A 22,129-nucleotide genomic window follows, 5' to 3' on the forward strand; every position below is an offset into this window, starting at 1 on the left:
GTCTTCCACCTGTTCCAAGAAGATCCCAGATGTTCCACCCAGTCACAGGGATCAGGCAACTGTGGAGGTCAATAAGTTGCTGTCAAAGAGAGTCATCTTAACTGTCCCAGCAGACCAAATAGTTTCCGGAACTTACTCCAGATTCTTTTTAGTGCCAAAACATACAGGGGACTGGAGGCCCATTCTGGACCTAAGCAGATTGAACAAATCAGTAACAGACAAGTTCCAGATGGTGACACTGCAGTCTATACTCCCATTATTAGGGAAAGACAATTGGATGTGCTCAATAGATCTCCAAGATGCCTACTACCACATAAAAATGGACAGGGCATCGAGGAGTCATCTACGCTTCCGGCTGGGAGCCAGTCATTACCAGTTTCGTGCTCTGCCCTTTGATCTCACCACAGCCCCCAGGGTGTTCACCAAATGTATGGCAGTAGTGACAGCTCACCTGAGACGTCGAAGATTCCAGGTGTTTCTGTATCTGGACGACTGGCTCTTGACAACCTCCACCAGGCATCTACTACTTCAGACCAGGGACACTACTGTTCAACTTTGTGCCCATCTGGGAATTTCTTTAAATTGGGAAAAATCTACCTTACTGCCCTCTCAATCTGTGATTTCTATAAGCGCAGAGATGGAGACAGTCTACATGTTGGCTCGTCTTCCTGACGAAAGGGCACAGAATCTGGTTCTTCAAATTCAACGTCTTCTCCCCTTACAAAAGCTCAAAGCCAAGACTTCTGCATCTTCTAGGGACCATGGCTTTCACCATATTACTAATGCCACTAGCCAGGCTACACATGAGAATTCTTCGGTGGCTCCTGTCGTCCCAATGGTCTTTTCAGCACCTCCCATTATCTCATCACATTCTGCTGACAGAATTTTGCAAGAAGGACCTCCTTTGGTGGACACTACCCAATCAGTTAACCATGGGCACCTAATTTGTTCCTCACCAACCCGTTGCCACTATGACCACTGATGCCTCACAGATGGGGGCATTATCTTGGCAGGACTGCCCAAGGCACATGGCAAGATCATGAGGCTCACCTGCATATCAACATTCTAGAGATGAGGGTGGTGCTCCTCGTGTTGCAAGCACTCCATGACCTTCTGCCTCTGGGGACTATTGCAATACAATCAGATATGTCGGTAGTATGGTATATCAACAAACAGAGTGGAACCAGATCATACCCACTCTGTCGAGAGGCGATGCGAGTTTGGAAATGGGTGATAGCTTCCCAGCGTGGCAATGCACATTCCAGGGACGACCAATGTGATAGCCAACAAGCTCAGCAGGGCAATCCTTATGCCTCATGAGTGGTCTCTGAAACAGGAAACTGCGGAACAGATTTTCCACAGATAGGGACAGCCTTGCTGCGACCTCTTTGCCAGTCCAGTCCGTGCCAAATGCAGCACCTACTTCTCCCTCATCCCCCCTCCGGGGGAGTCAGAGAGAGACACTTGTTCACGATTGGCCCCTGGGTCTCCTGTATGCTTTTTCTCCCTTTCCTCTCATTACCAAGGTTATTCAGAAAGCGAAATGGCTCGGAAGCAAACTTATCCTCATTGTTCCTTACTTGCCTCATCTGGTTTGGTTCCCCTTCCTCGGACCCCTTCTCATGGACGATCCTTGGATCCTGGACCCAGCTCCAGACCTGTTGACTCACATGTCAGGTTCGCTTCACCCCTCTTTACATACCCTCAATTTGACAGCGTGGCTGCTCCAGTTCCATCCCTAGTCAGGCTTCATGACTTCTCACCCTCCGTGACTCATATCCTTACGTCTTCTCATAAACCTTCCACTAGGAGACTATATTCCAGTAAATGGAGTGGATTCTCTATCTGGGGGAAGAAAATGAATGTTGACCCTTACTCTGCCTCCATTCCAGTGGTTTTGGAATTCCTGTCTGAGCTTTTTCACTAGGGATCTGCGGCTGCCACTATCTGAGTTCAATTGGCAGCAATTTCAAACTTTCATCTAGGTTTTCAAGATTCTAAGATTCTAATCTGATGGTCACATAAGCTGTGCAAAGCCTTACTTAAAGGTGCCACTTTAAGACCCCCCTTTCAAGAAGCTTTTGCCTCATGGGATTTAAATTTTGTGTTATCCAAATTGATTTCTCTGCCCTTTGAGCCTTCTCATTCATCTTCTTTGAAATTCCTGTCTTGGAAGACTTTGTTTCTGGTGGCTATCACGTTGGCCAGATGAGTGTCTAAGAGTTGCAAGCATTGTCTTTAAAACCCCCTTATCTGATTTTTCACAAGGACAGGGTTCCCTTCATACTAATCCCTCCTTTGTCCCCAAGGTCTGTTCCCATGCCACTTTGAATCAATCCATAGAAATTCCAGTGTTCTTTACGAATCATTCCAACGCAGCTGAATACAGGTTTCACCAGCTGGATGTCCATAGACAATTACGTTTTTATTTGTACCGGACTAGGGAAATCAGATCAGTTATTCATTTCCTTCTCTGACTCCAGGTCAAGCTTACAAGTTTCCAAAGTGGCCCTCTTTAATTGGATTTTTAGCTGAATAGCTTATGTTTACAATTCTGAGGGTAGACCTTTACCCTTTAAAGTCAAGGCTCATTCTACTAGATCTGTCTACCTCTGCAACCTTTCAAGCTAGGGTCCCACTTGATAATTGTGCAGCAGCTACATGGGCTACCCCTCTCATTTTTATTACTCGTTACAAATTGGATTTAACCTCCAGAGGTAGAGCTTCATTTGGTTCCACAGGACTCAGGAGTATTTTTCCTTGAGTCACCCAAGAATAAGGTGCTAGGGACGCTGTCCCATATGTAAGAATGAAGGTGAGATAGGACTAGAGAACATAAAAAAGTTATGTACTCACCATAACGTTCCATGTTTGTAGTCCATCTCACCCTTCATTCTTACAAATCCACCTGCCTACCCCCAGCCTGGAAGTACCCGGAGACAGAAAAACATTATTATCCGTTTTTTATGGAGACCTTTTAGTATTGGCTTCTTTGGTATTTTTGTTATTATCTCTCCTAGTTAGCAGCAAACAAGATCCGGGCATTGTACTGGTGCACTATGGGATAGCTACCTAGCCACAAGCCAACTATAAGACTTCCAGCTTGTAAATAGGCCGAGTCGGAGCAGAGGATCGGCTTCCTATCCCATATGTAAGAATGAAGGGTGAGATGGACTACAAACATGGAACGTTATGGTGAGTACATAACTTCTTTTTTTCCTACATACTTCTTCCTTAACTTCATTTAACATTTAGTGAGGTAACCCCTATTAATAAACATATCTATTAATTGATCGATTTCTACTGTAAACTGATCATCTTCAGACACTATTCTTGATATATGCACCATTTGGCCCTTCACGAAACCTTTCTTTTGAGAGAGTGGTTACTGGAAAAATTCTTGATTTGGTTTTCTGCTTTGGATTTAGGGGAGCCTCGACTGTGCTTGGTTCTTTGTTTTTTTTGTTACTGAGGATCCTTCTCTGTGTGGTGTTTTGGTGTATTTGGCAGAAGGATCACTCTTAATAGTAATACTCTTAGCAATCCAGAAAGATGTTGATGAATTTGTATCTGTTACATGTCATAATGAGAGCAAAAAGACATTGAGAGACTGCAAAATGAAGTACTAGCAATAAACAGTTCTTAAATCGTTATTTCCTTGTGTTGTGCTTTACTTGCAAATGCAAAGTTCGTCATCAATATGGCATGTTTTCACACACTAATAGGTACATATCAATATATCTTAAGAGTTGTTTAATAAACAGTAAAATGAAACTGCAATCTATTTTTGCTGTTCCTAACCTCTCTTTTTCTATCCCATGTGGTGCATTTGCAGCATATGTGCAAATTGGGCACATTGTTGTAGTTAAGTAGCTTGAACCCTCCCATTTCCTGTTTTGTTTCCAGCCTGTGTGGTATATTGCAGATGTCTGTGGAAGCTGAAAAGAATCCCAGACAAACACTGAAGCAGCCCTTAAAATGTGCCTTCTAAGCACATAGTACACCCTTGCATACAGGAAGTCAAAATTCCTTTAAGTGCTGGAAGTAATCCACTGTAGCAGTGGCTGTGCATTTCATGAATCATTGTGTAGTTGTGCAAACCTGTATTGCTGTCTCCTCTTTAATTTTTAAACAGAATTGGCCTGGTTTAAGTATAATTGAATTGAAAATTGTCAATACACAGCCCATGGAAAAGACAAGTTTCAGTGAAGAGAGACCTTAAGTTAACTGTATAGTCAGTGCACATAGTGTATGGGTATCAGTAGTAGAGTTGTCATTTTAGCAGAAAACTATGCACATCAGTTTTTCACTTGTTCAACAGAAACACGTTTTCTTGGAAGGCGTTACTATAAAGGGGATATCCCCCCCCCCCAAATATGTCTAGTCATGTTTTGTGCTTTTCTAAGATGGCTGCACACTGATTAACAGCTTAACTTCAGCTCTCCCAGCATGGAAAAAAATGCAAAACAAGGACCAGGAACCCTGTCCTGTTTAGTAAATTCAATTACTGGCTAGTAAGTACACTGCCTAGATGTCAGCAAAGAACCTAAGAGAGGCTGAAAGAAAATTTAGTTAGAAAAGGTGAAGAGAAAACACTGACTAGGAAGAATCCTGCAGCTGTTACAGCAAAAAGGCAGCTCAAGCTGCAACTTTGGTGCAAAATTACGGCTTCTGGTGATCAAGAGGAAAAATAAGTCAGATGTACTTGGAGTCAATTGAAATAAGTAAAACACTGAAGGAGTATATATATTCAAACAAAAGGCTGGGAAAATGGAAGAAGCTTTAAATAGATATTCAGATGAACTGATAAAACTATAAAAATCAAAAGGCTGGATGAGTATGATACTGCCCAAGAAGAGATGTTTCAAATAATTGAACTAGAGGACAGAGCATGTAGGGGAAAACCTGAGAATTCTGCTATACCAGAGAAACTAGAAGAAATGGACTTCATTAATTTTATGAAGTCACAAATATGCAGCTGGACTTGTATTCCACAGCAGAATCTGTTAATTGGAAGGGCACATTGTGTATGCCCCAAACCTGACCATGAGAAAGCAGCCAAGACCTGTATTAGTAAAGATTCAGTCTTACCAGCAGAAAGAGTTGATCCTGACAAAAATGTGGCCAAAGTGTAAAGTGGAAAATGATTATTCACTGTACATCGGGCAGAGAAGAAACATTTATTACAGCAGTCGGGTAATATTGAGATAGTTGTGAAATTCAAGCTGCTGTATCCAGCTGCCTTCAGAATATATTTTTTCCTGGAGGATCAAAGGCATTTGTTGATGCAGAACAGGTTAAGGAGGAAATATGAAACTTTGTCTAACAAAAAGTGAGCCATCAAACAGGAGAATTTGGTTGTCATTTTTCTGATAAAGCACATGGAGAGACAATGAAGCTCTGATAAGCCCCTCTTTGCCATGGGCCAGTAATCAAGGAGCCCCAATCCTCACCACTAACACTGGTGAGAGGCAGACACTAAAAAACAGGAATTGATTTACACATTATTGTAAGGGCAGCTCTGCATCAAGCACAATTTCCTCCAAGAGCACACTGGGAAAACACTCCACTGGGACTCGACTCTGTCACTTTAGATCCCAAACATGACCCACCTTGGAGCACTGTGTCTCAGTTCCAAGTATCTAGCACACACACTTTAATGTCTGATTTTTCACACACACACACACACACACACACACACACACACACACACACACTTGGGAAAGGCTGACTCAGATTCACCAGCTGTGTCTTCTGTCCAGACCACAGGATAGATTGCTGCCACCAGCCAAATACTGTAAGGCTCTTGCAAAGGGGTAACAAATTATACTGTGTCAGATTAATACTGATAAAAATGGTTGTGTTGGAACAGGAAGACCAGCAACATAGGCATTCTTGAGTAAATAAGATTGCAAAGCATCAGTTGCATTTGTGAAATAGGGCTGTACATGAAAAATAGTGTGGATTTTTGTTGACTTTAACTTGTGGGGAACTGAAAGGCATTTGCCTCACTTTGTGTCATTGATGTCTAAAAGGATACTAAGGGGAAGGGAATAGGAAGGAAAAGGGTAACCAAGTAAAACAATGTTTTTAATAGTATATCTTTAAAACTTTTCATATAAATTGTTTTACAGTAAAGCATTATAATTATTGCATGTGATAAAGGTACTAAAGTAAGAAGATGCCATTTTTCTTTTTTTTTTAATTAGTGTAGGCATTACTGTACACAGAGAAAGACTAGACAAAAGCATGTTTAAGTTAGGCTGTAATCTTGGGTTGTTGAGGTGGGGGATATGGTGTAAAAGAACACAGATCATGATTTATGTAGAGCTGATATGTTTTGGCTTATTTTTGCATAAGTGAATGTATAGATTAAGACCATTTGCTTAATCTAATAAGTTTTCAGTGGAACCAAGTAAACGAGAACACTGAATGTAAGGAAAAGTTTTCATTTAGCAATAAGTGTTTCATCTTGTCTTTAGAAGCTTGCCGCTGAGGGCTACTTTTTTTCTCCCGTTTCCATGGAGACAGGCTGATTATTATATGGCAGTAAAAAAGCCAAATCACTGGTTTATTCAAGGGTAAACGATGCTTTCTGAAAACATGCAAGTTTTTTACATCTGGAAAGGGAATAAAGATAACACCAGTTAGTATAATCAGGAACACAGTCAGTCGCAGGTATCTTAGCATGAATAACCTCAACTTTAGATTAGATAAGGTATGTGTTAGCAGCTGAGACCTTTGTTCCTATTAGGAGAGTTAAACTTCATTATTTGAAGATGTACATAGTTTCTGTATCAAGTTAACAGGTTATGGGTGTGTGTGTGTTTGAGGATTATTCATAAAGTCTTGTAAAATGAAATGGGTTAAAATAGAAAAGCTGTGATATATATATATATACTAGGAGAGAATAATGACTTGTAATGGCAACACTGTCCATTGTATCTTGGAATGTAAATAGAGAAAAAGGATAGAATAATTAATACACAAGACAAATTTGGAAAGAAATGAGCATGTGAATTTGAAGTATTTCAGGGTGGATTTTTAGCAGAATTACCCGGGACAAAGGAAAAATGAGTACTAATTGCTAAAAGAAAGATAATGGTGGATTTGTGGTAGTAAGGGGCTACTGGCAAAGGATGAGGATTATATTGGCATATATTTATATTCCACGTAAAACTATTATGAAGCTTAAGAACATTTTTGGACAAATCAGCTTTCAGCAGGTAATTTTACGTACAAGGTTGGGATTGGAAACTGATTTGCAGCAGTAAGAATGTGTCTGGTGTGGCCTGGAAGGGAAAATGTAACAAAAGAGGGTGGATTTCTGAAGAGATTTATGAAAATATTTAGTATGTAAGATGTGAATTCAGTAGTAGGAACTTGGAGAGAATTTACGTATCCCCCAAGTAGAATAACTGGGCTAGACTAGGTAGAAATTATATTTCACAGGAACATATGCATTTGAGAGCTTTGACACACATCCACTAACTATTCTAGATCATGCACCAGTAATTTCCAAGATAAATCTGGAGGGTAATGAAGTAAAAATTAGACTCTGGTGGTTCCCCTCCTACCTATTAAGAAAAGAGGAATTTAAGGAATAGGCAGCAGAATTTTTTCGGGAGTTACTAGGGAAGATGGAAAGTGCTGTAGAAGTTGTAGCTAGTCAGTGGAATAAAATGAAGGAGTTTAAAAATAGGGTAGAAATAAGAGGAAGTTATGGTTAAGAAGCAACAAAAATCATGTAGAAGGGCTGGTAATGGTTCGAGTATTGGAGAATAAGGGGAATCTTGCAGAACAGGAGGAGGTGCAAATGCAGATTGCTCAAGAGAAAATAAGGGAGTACCTGGATAATGTGCATGAGTTTAGAAAAATTGCAGTTAAACTGTTTTTGGACAACTCCATAGCACAAAAACCTTTAGCATAATGACTTGGGCAGCAAATAGTAAAGGGTTGTTGCCAAACTTGAGGAACATATAACAAGAAAAATAACCAGAGTTCCTGTAGGGCATTGGAGATATTTCAGAAATTTTATGAACATTTGTGTAAAGCAGAGCAGTGGGTAAATCAAAAGGCACAAATGGAAATATTTATGGAAGACTTAAATATGCCAAGGTTTTGAGGAAGATGAGGCTCAACAGTTAAGATAGGAAAAGATGAGAGAAAACCAGTGATGTGTGACCAATCTGCAGGAAGGTCTCCAGGAACATGGTATTCTGGTGGAAGTTTGGAAGCTAGGAGGGAAGAAAGTGATAAAGATTTGAAAGGTTTGGTTTAACAGTATTTTAAAAGGAGGGGAATTCTCAACATCCTGGGGGAGAAAAGCTGTGGTGACAGTAATACCTAAAAACAGTAAAGACCTATCAGATCCAGCTTCATATATGCCCATTTCAGTTTTGAACTGTTTGTAAAGTGTTTTGTCTAATGGCTAAAATAATGGCAAAGGTGTTGCCAAAATTTAAAGATAAGGATTATTGTGATTTTATGGAGGGGAGGCAAACATTTGGCAATATTAATACAATAATGATCCAGAGGGAAGCAGAATGCAAGAATATACCTCTGTTGGGAATTGATGAAGAGAAAGCATTTGATAGAGTAAGCTGGGATCATACGAGTAGGGCAGTGGAAGCATTTGCATTCCATGATACAGTAGTAGGGCTAATTAGGGAGGATCTATGAGAGATTAGAGGAGAAAATCAAAGTGGGAGGGTTCCTGTCTGATAACTTGTGTCTGAACAGAGGAACCAGGCAGGGGTGTCCTCTTCCATTTTATTTACATTATATTTAGACCATCGGCAAAGAAATCAACTGACTCAGAAGTTCAAGGATATAATTGGTATGATCATAAGTAAGTTGGATTCAGCGATAGCCATATTTGTGGGGGGGGGGGTTATATCCCAATGTCAAACTAACAAGTTCAAACATTGTAATATTGAACCCTAAAGTCCAAAACCCAAGAATAACAAAAACACAGAACAGCGACCCCCCCCCCCCCCCGGTAAAAACAAAATCGCTGTTCCATGACAAAAAATTAAACCTTAAACGTAAGTGGGGGTCTTTGCACCCCACACCCTCAACATGGTGAGTTGTGCCCCCCACACCCCCTACTTAAATATACCAACTCCAAGATTGTACCACAGTGGAGGAAATAGCAAAGCCCTGAAAACGGCCCACCATTTATTTCCCCTGGGAAAAAAATTGTGCCATTGCTTTGCTATTTTTGGATTTCGGACTTTAGGGTTCGATATTACAACGTTCGTACTTATAGAAGTTTGACATAATATAAATCCTTTATGGGGATGTGATAAAATGAAGTATTTAGGATTATGAATTAGGATTCTGTTATGACAGTTAAGGATATCTGGGGAGAGGATAAACTAAAGTTAACACAAAAGCTGAGAAACTGGAAGCTGTTGGGCTATAGATATAGATAGCAAGAAACAAACAGTAAAAAATGTTTTAGTTCCTTTAGTTTTATACACAGGTGAGGCATATTTTTATCAACCAGAGGAGAAGTTGTGGATAGTAATTAATAGAGTTGGAAGGATTTTATCTTTGGGGGGGCTGACAGGTGTCAGCTGGGATAAGTTTATCCTTCCTATAAAACAAGGTAGTTTAGGATTACCCGATTTGAAGGGAATTTTAGTGCTACACAGCTAAGGCTCATATACATAAGCAGAAAACTACAATTCAAAGTGGAAAGGGTTGATGACGAAGCAGGGGAGGGAAGGGTTCAGTAAAGGAGAAAAACAGCTACATAGAATATTGTATTCATAAAGTAGCAAAGTATGTTCAGAACTGTCAACATGGGAATGGAGAACGTTTTTGCTTGTAGGGATGACTGCAATTAGAGATGCAGAGAATAGGCAAGAGGGACAGGTACTAGAATGGGAAGATATCAAGAAGGCAGTTTGATTGCAGGCCAGAAATTGCCTTCCTTGTTAGGGATTGATTTCAGAGTATAGGTAAAGAGAAGGGGGATAGGGGAATCCTAAGTGAAAGACCTGCAGTGGTAGATCTCTAGTTGAATGTAGCACAGAAGCTGCTGTTAAAAGGGTCTATATTAAATTATCGAATGATACGAATGTCAAACGGTCGAAATATCGAAAGGGCCGTTCACATTACTTGATTGAATTTGTGGGGGGTGCACCCCCACCCACCCCCCCCTGCTAATTATATATACCAACTCAGAGATTGCACTACAGTGAGGAAAGGGCAAAATTCCCGATCTTCACTGCAAACCAATCCCACAAACCAGAACTCGAACCGCATTTTCGATAATCCGGCCGGTCGGCATTCGTTCTGTTCGATAATTTAATATAGACCCGTTAAAAGGGATAATTAACTGGGCATATAAAATATTGCATGCTAACTTTAGGAATCAATCAGCGGGGGGTTAGAAAAGATTGGGAATAGAAATTAGATAAGCAATTCACAAAAACAATGGGAGGACATATTTAGAAGTTTTAGGATTTTTGCTTTGAAGTGTTTGCATAGGTCCTTTTATACCCCAAGCAGACTCCAGAATTTTTCCTCTGGTATATGCCAAAAGTTGGAGGCTTGATGGAAAAGAAAGCAGTACCTGGGAGTATGTTTTCAGTGTGTAATGAGTTGGCAGACTTGAAAAAAAATTCTTTACACATCATTCTGTCAGGAATAGTGGGTGAGCAAGTGTGCAACTAAGGAAATTATTTTTTTATGGGGGGGGGGGGCTGTGGGATTGAGGGTCTGAATTATCTAGTCATACTAAGCCTTTAAGTTTAATTCTGGCAGCTGCCCAAAATCAATTACTAAAAGATAGCAGTCAGTCCAAACCAGCCATACTTGATATAGTGAACACTGTAACAGAGAAAAAAGAACTGGAAATGGTCTTTAGAGCAGGGTAGGAGCAAATTACATAGAAAAAAATGAAGTTGTAGGAACTATACATGTAGGAATGAGGCTGCAGAAAAGGCAAGCATTGAACATTTTTTTAATGTTGGATTGAGTATATTGTATAGAAGGATGTATAATGTTTTTAAATGTGAACTTGCATGGTTTGTTTACTTTTATAAAAATGTAAGTTTGCCTGTGTCACAAGTGATAATTCAATAAGGGCGTTCTTAACAAAAAAAAAGCAATTTTTGTGATTTACAATCTGTTTAAGAAACTAGCTATCAAGCAGTAGATGGGGTTCCATAACAGCAGTCCTCTTGATGATGATGTCTTGCCTTTTTTCTCTGTTTTTATTTGACAGGTGCACCAACTAGAGCGAGCTCTAGCTGCAAAAGACAAAATCCTAAGAGAAACTGAAGAAAAAATGCGCAATATGTACAGTGCTACATATGATGGAGTTTTCATCTGGAAAATACAGGATTTTAGCCAGAAGCGTCAAGAGGCCATAGCAGGGCGTGCTCCTGCAATGTTCTCTCCAGGTAATTTTTGATTTTCTTACTGAAAGACATCATTTGACTTGATTGTTCTGAGTCTAGTATTGACTATTAGCTTTTTATTTATTTATACCTTTTAAGAACATTCTGTGTCCTGCCTTTTTAGTGATAGTATGTTACCATACATACAGTAGCTGGTTGCATTAAAAGAGAAAGTTTTGTAGAAGTCACCATTAAGTAGTATTTGAGGCATAATGAAGTTATTTACTCACCATAACTAGGCATCTGTGTTTTCCATTTTCATTATTCCTCAACACATGGGTTCAGATCCAATCCTCAGATCTGACTCGACCACATACTCCATGCTTTAGTTCACCCCCAGTACCTCAAATTGAGTTTGCTGCCATAAAGTCCCCTCTTTAAAAAGAAAAGGCGATAGCTAAAAAAAAGCAGGGCTCAAACACGGAACTAAAAAGTGCCAATAAACAATCCAACAGGATCCTCCAGAATATTTAGGATAGGGGACAGAAGGGTGGGAATTTGAGGAAGAATTAAAATGGACAAGACAGATGCCTAGTTATGGTGAGTGCATAACTTTTAAATCTGATGTCCTTTTCATTCTTCCTCAACACACGAGACAGAGTCCCCAGCTGCATTGGCCTTGGGTGGCCCTTATGGAAGGATATTCCAGAGTACCACCAAACCAAAGGCAGTCCAGTTTCTAGAAATAAGATCCAGTTTGTAATGAGTAACAAAGGTATGAGCATTAGACCGAGTGGCAGCTGCAAAAGTAGCATCTGTAGATGTTCTGGACCAAAAAGTGGATGAAGCAGCCATGGATCTGGTTGAATATGCCTTGGGTGTCTTCGGAAAGGGAATGCCTTGCTGAGAATAAATACAATAAGTAATCCATTTAGCTACAGTAACTTTAGAAACTGGGATGCTCAGTCTTTTTGATGAGAAGGAAACAAATAGTTGATCTGATTTTCTGATTTGTTTTGCCCTATGGAGATAAAAATGTAACTGTGTACATGTCCAGGAAACATGTATTCTCCTTTGAGAAATTATATATATATATATATATATATATATAATGTCCCAATGAACCAATGGAGATAAACCAAGGCAGTCAACTTAGTAGAAATCACGCAGATCTAGTGATAACCAATACACCAACATTAATCATAGAAGACTAAATTTAATAAACGTTAGCGCTTTCAAGAAACAAGTTCTCTTCCTCAGACGTTACAACTATAGAACAAACCAAGGCATTTAAATATAACAATCAACGTCACAATTACTTACATCACTTCCTAGTCACAAATGTAAAACTTAAAACAACAGTACAACTATGGCTATAAATCACATACTAAAACAGTATATACAATTTCAGATTAAAAATTTTTTATAAAATATTATAAATTATCTCAAGGGTCGCGCTTTTAAAATGGGTTTCAAAGGAACTTGATCATTTAATCCAGCACCCCTGTGTGCTGCCAAACGGAAAATCCATTTGATTTCCGTTTCTTCTGTCAAATTGATCAAGTCTCCACCACGTACATCACATCTCATAACTTGTAATACCTGAAACATAAATCTATGATCCTTACCATATCTAAGCATGTGTTTGGAAATGGCACTATATGTTTCATTTCTACCATATGCATACAGATGATCCCTTATTCTCTCCCTAAGGGACCTGTTCGTTTTGCCCACATAGAAGCAGAAGCAGGTCTGACAGCAGGCAACGTATATCACGTGCCTAGTATTGCAATCAGACCTGCTCCTAATTTCCCACAGTCTTCCATCATTTGAATTACGGAAGAACCTGGATGTATCTATAAACTGGCACTGTTGGCAGGAGCCACACCTTTTAGTGCCAAACTGCCATGATGGTACTGGATATTCCTTATTGCCACATAGATCCGGGAAGCAGAGTAACTGCTTAAGATTCTTTTTATTACTATATACATATCGTGGGCAATTACCTACTATATGACGTATATTTGAATCTACCATTAAAATACCCCAATTATCCAAAATGGCACGTTCTATAAAAGATGTGTTATTACCCAATGGTAGTATCAAAGAAGACTGGGTTTCTGATTTTACTGGAGCTACCTTAGCAGATCCTCGATTTGAAAAATAGGGTCTACCCCTTGATCCCCTCAAACGTATCACCTGTTCACACACATCATTGACCTCTATAGGTGAATACCCTCTATCAACAAAAGAGGTCTTTAAACTCTCCAATTCCCTCCAGAAATCCTGATCCCGAGAGCAGAGACGTGAGAGTCTCAATGCTTGCCCCTTCACAATATTGGTAAAGACTCTGGGATTATGCATACTGTCCCTAAAGAGAAAGGAATTAGTATGACATGGTTTTCTATAAATACTTGTATAGAACATATGCCCAGTATTGTGAACGGTAGTATCCAGATAATCAATGGAAGTTTCTGAAAACTGTATGGTAAATTTCAGAAAACCACCCTGGTCATTCAATTGTTTCTGGAATGAAAGTAGGGAGGCACCAGTTCCCCGCCATAGGAGAAAGAGGTCATCCACGAAACGCCTGTAAAAAATAATACAGGCGTTATTGAGTATGACCTCCCTCTCCCAGGCTACCATCACCAAATTGGCGTACGAGTTGGCACAACTGGTGCCCATCGCCACTCCTGATACCTGTCGGTACATCTTATCCATAAACAAAAAGAAGTTGTTTTCTAATACAACTTCTAATAATAGACAGAGAAAATCTGTCTCAGTGTCTGACATAAATTCATACAATAGAGATCTCACCATTTGAATACCATTCACATTCGGTATGCAGGTAAAAAGAGATGTAACATCAAACGTAGCTAATAATACATCATCATATCCCATCTCATCATTAACAAACTGATATAAATCACCAAGGAACTGTTCAGTATCCTTGAGTACATGAGAGAACTGAAATAGAACCAACTTTAGCTTGTGATCAAGGTATACGGAGATAGGCTCCGTCAGCCATCCTGCCCCAGCAACAATGGGTCTAAGTGGAGGGGTGACAGAGTTCTTGTGTACTTTGGGTAGTCCACTGATACGTGGTATCAAAGGTGTCTCTACCCTAAAATAATCACGCAGCTCCTTAGTCATGATATTCAAGGATACACATTCATCCAATACATTACTAACTATTCTAGAACATTCATTAATGTCAATAGATTCAAGTCTCTCATATTCTGGTGTATTTAACATCTGAATCATGGTGTCAATATAATAACAACGATCCATCACTACAGTTCTACCTCCCTTGTCCGCAGGTCGTATAATGACTGTATCATTGTTTCTAAGTTCCTTAAGTGCCTGAGTTTCCTCAGCAGATAGATTTCCATTGGAGCTGGGTAAATTGAAACCAATGCCATGATAAATATCATTTTCTACACCTTTAATAAATAGTTCTAAATTAGAGTGTAGTGTAGGATTAGATAGACTCTTTCGTTTAAAGTCTGAGGTGTTCGAAAAAGATCCAACATCATTGTACATCAGCTTCAAGTTCACATTCCTAGCAAACATCCGCAGAGATATGAGAAAGTCACTTATATCTGCAGATGTACGTGGTGGAGACTTGATCAATTTGACAGAAGAAACGGAAATCAAATGGATTTTCCGATTGGCAGCACATAGGGGTGCTGGATTAAATGATCAAGTTCCTTTGAAACCCATTTTAAAAGCGCGACCTTTGAGATAATTTATAATATTTTATAAAATTTTTAATCTGAAATTGTATATACTGTTTTAGTATGTGATTCATAGTCATAGTTGTACTGTTGCTTTAAGTTCTATATTTGTGATTAGGAAGTGATGTAAGCAATTGTGACGTTGATTGTTGTATTTAAATGTTTTAGTCTGTCTTATAGTTGTAACGTCTGAGGAAGAGAATTTGTTTCTTGAAAGCACTAACGTTTATTAAATCCAGTCTTAATGTTGGTGTATTGGTTATCACTAGACCTGTGTGATTTCTACTAAGTTGACTGCCTTGGTTTATCTCCATTGATTCGCTGGGACATTTATTCTTTGTAAGTTTCGGTTTTGGGTTTGGTGTTGTGTGTGTGTGTGTGTATATATATATATATATATATATATATATATATATAGATATATATATATATATATATATATATATATATATATATATATATTTTTTTTTTTAATGGAATTAGGTAAGTGCTTTCATTCTAAATATAGAACTTCATCAGACAAATCCATTATAACCAGTACTCCATTTTAAATAAACTTCCCACAATCACATGTTAAGTAACTCAATGCTTTAACCATTTCCTTTTCAGAACAACTTTAAAATTCCCTCTATCATTCAGTCCTGGGAAACTGCAAGCATTTAATCTAACTTACAAGAAAGTCACAAATAACCACTTGGGCTCAAATAAAACCAGTAATATCCAACAAAAAGCCCAAATGGATGGTGAAGCAATGAAGAACTGAGAGCTGGAAACAAAGACACAATGTTTATTTCAAAAACCTATGACATTAACGTTCCCAAGATACATTTTCATTTGACAACTTCATCAGATGTGGGCTTGACAAAACAATTCGCAGTTTAAATATCCTTCCTAATACAAGAAAATCAATGGGAGATCTAATGAAACAACTGATCTCATGTTACGTCAGTTAATAAGACCAAAAGCATCTAAGCAGTTATACAGAAATTATACGGAAAGTCAGAGTATGATACCAGCAGTGTTCCATCCTGATAATTTTTTAATTTCACATATAACATTTAAAACTCGTTTTTGGGTATAACTTTTTTAAAAATATTCAAGCTTACAAAATGAATAGAAAACTACATATACTATAAATATAGCATTAAAAAATTTTTTAAAAAGATAATTTGGCACCATCTTGCGGATTATTTTTTAATGACCGGCAAAATAGTAAATAAATATGTTGAGAACACCACACGTAAACATAGTTCAAACACATTCAAAAACCCATAAATACCATGTTAAAATTCATTTTTTTTAAATTCATGTTAAAATCAAGTTTAAAAGCTCTCTGGAGGTAACAGGTGTTAGAAATGAATGAAGTAAAGATAAAAAAAAAAACTTTTATTGGGTGATTACTATATCACACTTCATTTATAATTTAGCTGCCCTTAACTTTAAAAGGGAAGTTACTGATATATGTTCATTCAGTCACGGTTTTTTGTTGGCTTCCAGGGTGATCTGCCACCAGAGAGGCATTAGTGTCTTTCTTGTTCTGTAAATCATATGTATGCTCATATATTCTTTCTCTTAATCTACGTTCCATTTTACCGACATAAAATGCATGACATACCTGACACTTTGCCAAATAGGCAAGTCCACTTGTGTCACAATTTATGAATTCTTTACCTTCCAACACAATGTTTCTTCACTCTAAATAAATGCTCTCTGTTATAAACATATCCACACTGTGAACAATGCCCACATTTAAAAGTTCCTTTCCACTTTTTGTTTTTTACAATTCCCTTTTCATAACTGGATTCGAACAGGTTTTTCAGATTACTGGAATTTTTGTATATAATTTTGATTTTGTCCTTTATTATTTTGTACAGGTAAGGAAGGGCAACAAACCTATCCCACTCACCATCTACAATCTGTCTTAACATTTTTGAACTGGCATTGAACTCTATAACCAGCACCTTGTCAAAATTTTCTAATTTTTTTATTTTTCCCCTTTGAGTAGGCATCTCATCCCTAGTATCGTTACCTAGAATAGGCTTGTATTTTCCAATCATTCCTTCAAGTACCTCTTTTTTCACTTCATCCAATAAATAGTCAGGGTATTTTCTTGCTTTAAGCATATTTCTTAAAAGCGCAATTTCCCTATTAAAATCTGTTTTTAGAGGTCATCCTACAGGCTCTTATATATTGCCCTTTTACTATATTTTTCTTAGTGTCTGGGATGCGCACTATCAAAGTGCAAATATGAATTTGAATATGTTGTTTTTCTGAATACCCTGGAAGTGAATTTATAATTATCTTTATAAATTTCAACGTCTAAATATTCTAACATCTCCTTGCTTATTTTATATGTAAATTCCAAAAAGTTGGTACTAAAAAAATAGCGACTTCACTTTCTGGCTCCACCCAAAATATACTATATCATCCAAAAATCTCTTGTAAAGGATCCAGCTCTGCTTGTACAGATTCTAACACCATCTTTTCCTCCCATTTTGCCAAAACTAAATTGGCATAGGTGGGTGCGCAAGCCACACCCATCGCAACACCTTTTATCTGGTGAAAAAATTCACCTTTAAAACAAAATTATATTTTAAAACCAAATCAATCAATTGCATCACTACCACCCTTTCATCCAAAGTTAAGCAACCTTCACTGTGTGATATGGTATAGAAAAGGTCAACTATGTTGATAGGAAGTGTAAATCTTCCTTGTATAGTTCCTGCTTGAGATTTCTTAAGTCCCATGAGTGTCTCAGAGTATTCATTCTTTTTAGCCATAAAACTTTCAGTTTACTATCAACATATTTGGCATGGGGTAAAGTTTTAGATCCTTCTGCTGATACAATAGGCCTTAAGCGGGATTTCTTCCGTTTTTGTGTGTTTTGGGGAGCCCAAAAATTGTAGGAATTCTAGGTTTTTCCACCTTGAGATGATTATAGGTTGCTGGAGAGCTACGAACCATTCCACTGAACAAATGATAAAAGCAAGAAGAAGATCACACGAATTCCTGGTTTATTCGATGCTCAGTGCAAAATAACCAAACACACTGACCTAGGTTTCATCCACTTTATCAGGACTTCATCAGAACAATAAAACTCCCTGAGGATGACCATTTAAATACTCACCCAATACATCCGTTTGGGCTTGACAAAACCGTTCACAGTTTAAATATCCCTCCCAATACAGGAAAATTAATGGGAGATCCAATGAAACAACTGATCTCATGTTACATCAGTTAATAAGACCAAAAACATCTAAGCAATTCTACAGAAATTATATGGAAAGTCCATGAATTAAAAAAAAATGAATTTTAACATGGTATTTGTTTTTGTGAATGTGTTTGAACTATGTTTTAAGTGTGGTGTTCTCAAAATATTTTAGATGTCCTTCAAGGATGCATCTGTAGTCATCACATATGGGTTGTCCTGCCTCAGGCAGTCCTTCTGTCGGCCGGATTCCAAAGTCTGGGTCCGGCGTTGGCTGATGTCGCTCTCGCCCCGACGTCACAACGCCTGGGGTATAAAAGCGTCAGCCGGTGCCATCTTCCCCAGTCTTTCTTGCCGCGTGGTGTCCGAAGCAGAAGCAGTTCGCAAGTGCCGGTCAGCCAGCTCCTGTATTTCAGCTACCAAAGACTTCAAAAAAGCTAAGTACCCCGTTGGGGACTCTTTCTTGCCTCAGCCGATGTCAGATAAAGTTAATAATTGTTTAACTTGTGGGAAACAAATACCTCATAAGGATTTCCACTCTTTCTGCCTTCCTTGCCTAGGCCCAGACCACGACGTCTCGGCCTGTTCAGCCTGTGCTTCCTTCAACCGACGAACACTTAGACGTCGGTCGGAGTTTGCAGAGGAGTTTTTTGGGGCTAGTTTTGCTTATAAGATGCCGTCGGAGACCCCGACTACACATTTAGTTCATAAACGGAAAGACAAGGACCGACACACGCGGTCCGTGGTTTCGGCTGAAACCACGGCCAGGCCGACCGCGATTGTCTCTGTTTCGGCTGAAACAGAGTCCTTAGCTCCTCCGATTACCGAAACTGCACAACTGACGACCTCGGCACCAGAGGCACCTGCCGAGTCGGTTGTTGTATTACCTACTGAAACTGGTGTCCTGGAATCTTCCGACACCATCCCCTTAGATAAATCTACTCCAGCACGTGGTGCAGCCAGGCCTCCTGCATCCATGTCCATTAAGGCTTTCTCAAGGGCTAAAGCTGCTAAACTCACAAAAGCTTTGCCTCCCAAGGTTACTCCTCAGGGAACTTCTACTGGGGCTCAGATCCTAACCTTAGCAGAGGATCTTATCTCATTAATTAGGGGCTCTCAATCCCACCCGGACAGAGGCTCACATCCACCTCCAGATAAAAGGCCCAGGGTTGAGCCCTCTGATCCCCACTCCTCTGATGAGTCTTTTGTTGGCTCTGATCTCTCGGACCACCAGGAGGAGGCTTTTTTGGCCTACGAGGATTTTGATGCTGAAGAATCTATTCCCTCGGCCTCCCCTCCTGAAGAGTTTTCCTTTGGGGAGACACTGCATGCTATGAGAGAGCATTTCCAATGGCAGGGTCAGGATTTTTCAGACTCCAGGAAAAGATTAAGGACCTTTTTACATTTGCCTCAGCATAGGCCTTTAGCTATACCTCCTGTGTTAAATGTTATTGATGATGTGTACTCTGACTCTAGCACAGCTCCTGATTCTCTACCTCTGGCTCCTGCCAAACCTGATAGATACTATAGGGTCCCGGACTCTCACCTACACCTGTACAAGGGCCACTGCTGATCCTGAAACTATTTCTCAGGGCCCTAAAGGGGTTGCAGCTACCACTGCTAGAAATCCTCTACCCTCTGAAAGGGAGTCCAGAGCTTTAGAGAGATGGGGTAAAAAAGTGTATACTTCTGCAACTCTTTCTATGAGGGCATTAAATTGTCAATTTCATATGATACAGTACCAAGAGTATTTTGAATTACATAAGAAACTGTCTTCCTCTGAACCCCTTGATCGCAAATCCCTTCAGGATCTGGTGCAGAACTCCCAGCAGGTTAGTAATCATTTTCTGCAGTGTGGTTATGATGCATTGGAAAATTCATGTAGGTCAGCTATGACAGGTGCAGTTATACGTAGGCATGCTTGGCTGAAGGAACAATCTCTGCCAGACCATGTTAAAGCTAAACTTCTGGATGCTCCTCTGGAAAAACAGAAATTATTTGGTTCCACGACTCAAAGGTCTTAAAGAAATTTGAAGAAAAAGCAAAATCTGTGCAAACAGTCAAAGATTTTCTGCAAGTCCAACCACCAAGATTCAGCAGAAATTGGCCTACCAAGAATTGATCCTTTCCGGATTCGGAAAGATTTCAGAGAGGCAGAAACAGACGTGCCAGAGGTAGAGGGCAAACTAGAGGCTCCAACAGAGGCCGTCAATGGCAGCCTCCAAACCAGAGAAGTAGTGCAGGATCAACAACTACTACACAAGGACAGACTTCAATGACTTTGCTTTGACTCCGCCGACCAGGGCTCAATTAGAAGCACCTTTGGGCAGAAAGCTTTCTTTATTCTCAGACAATTGGCACAGCATTACAAGGGACAAATGGACACTGCAAATTATAGACAAAGGATATACAGGTTCCATTTTCACACATTGCCAAAAAGAAAAGGCATGCCAGACCTGCCACCAAATCAGAGGGCAGAGGCCTTGAAACAAATCTCCAGCTTAATACAAATGAAGGCTATAGAAAAGGTTCCTTCCTCAGAGCAATGCCAAGGATTTTATTCCAGACTATTCCTTGTTCCAAGAAAAGAAAATCAATGGAGGCCTATTCTCGACTTGTCCGCACTGAATACTTATCTCATTGTGCCAAAATTCAAAATGCTGACTCTACAGCAACTCCTTCCCATGCTGGGCAAGGGGTCTTGGCTGGTGACTCTAGACTTCAAGGAGGCATACCTGCATGTCCCTATCAGACAAAGTTTCAGAAGATACCTCAGATTTCTTGCAGGGTCAGAGCATTATCAATTCTCAGCATTACCCTTTGGCTTGTCCACTGCACCCAGAGTATTCACGAAATGCCTGGCATCAGTAATAGCACACTGCAGACTTCAGGGGATTCAAATCTACCCATATCTGGACGACTGCCTTATACAAGCGGACAACCAACAAACTCTGATAAAGGACTTAAATTATGCCATCAATCTTCTGCAGGCCTTGGGATATACAGTCAACATGCACAAATCAAGACTTGTTCCATCCCAAAGAATAACCTTTCTGGGTGCGGATATAGATACAACCACCCAAATGGCTTATCTCACAGAAGAAAAACAGTCAACTACCGGATTACTTCAAGAATCTGACAAGACAAACTCAGCTGACTGCAAGGAAAATCCTGCAGGCCCTGGGTTACATGGCATCCTGTATTCTTCTGATTCCACAAGCAAGGCTACATATGAGAAAGCTACAGTGGTACCTAAGGAGTTTATGGACTCAGCACAGTCACAGTTTGGAAACTCTAATCCCACTCATTCCATGCCTTCACAAGGAATTTCTGTGGTGGGCTCGGGCCAGCCAGTCCAACAGAGGGCTGCCCTTCACAAAGCCAAAAACCTCCCAAACTATTACAACAGACGCTTCAGACCTAGGTTGGGGAGCACACATGGAGGGCAGAGGTATCCACGGACAGTGGTCACGAAAGGAGCTACGCATGCACATAAATCAAAAAGAAATGCTAGCAGTGATACACGCAAACGAGGCCTTCGCAATCGAGGCCTTCAAACCCTTTCTGCATCAAGGCCATCTACTAATAAGGACAGACAACACCACAGTTATGTGGTACATAAACAAGCAAGGAGGTACCCATTCTTACCCTCTGTGCAGACTGGCAATGAATCTATGGGATCTTTCCCTGAAACTCAACATACAGCTACAAGCTCAGTTTGTGCCAGGAAAGGACAATACACTGGCGGACAGCTTAAGCAGAAATATCATGGATGCACGCGAATGGATGCTGCACCCAGACATTTTCCAGCAGATAACACAATCTTGGGG

The 22,129-nt window shown here is 39.7% G+C and overlaps 1 protein-coding gene across 1 annotated transcript in view; it reads left to right on the forward strand.

Moving 5' to 3' along the window:
• Window positions 1-22,129, forward strand: part of TRAF2 (TNF receptor associated factor 2) — a 1,028,101-nt gene that overhangs the window by 819,609 nt on the left and 186,363 nt on the right. Inside the window, exon 9 of the mRNA XM_044058477.1 lies at window positions 11,240-11,417. Within this exon, the coding sequence (XP_043914412.1) occupies window positions 11,240-11,417 (178 nt within the window). The remainder of the gene's footprint in view (window positions 1-11,239; window positions 11,418-22,129) is intronic.

Source organism: Protopterus annectens, chromosome 16.part0, assembly GCF_019279795.1.
Source record: "Protopterus annectens isolate FY-2018-M chromosome 16.part0, PAN1.0, whole genome shotgun sequence".
Classification (NCBI taxonomy): Eukaryota; Metazoa; Chordata; order Ceratodontiformes; family Protopteridae; genus Protopterus; species Protopterus annectens.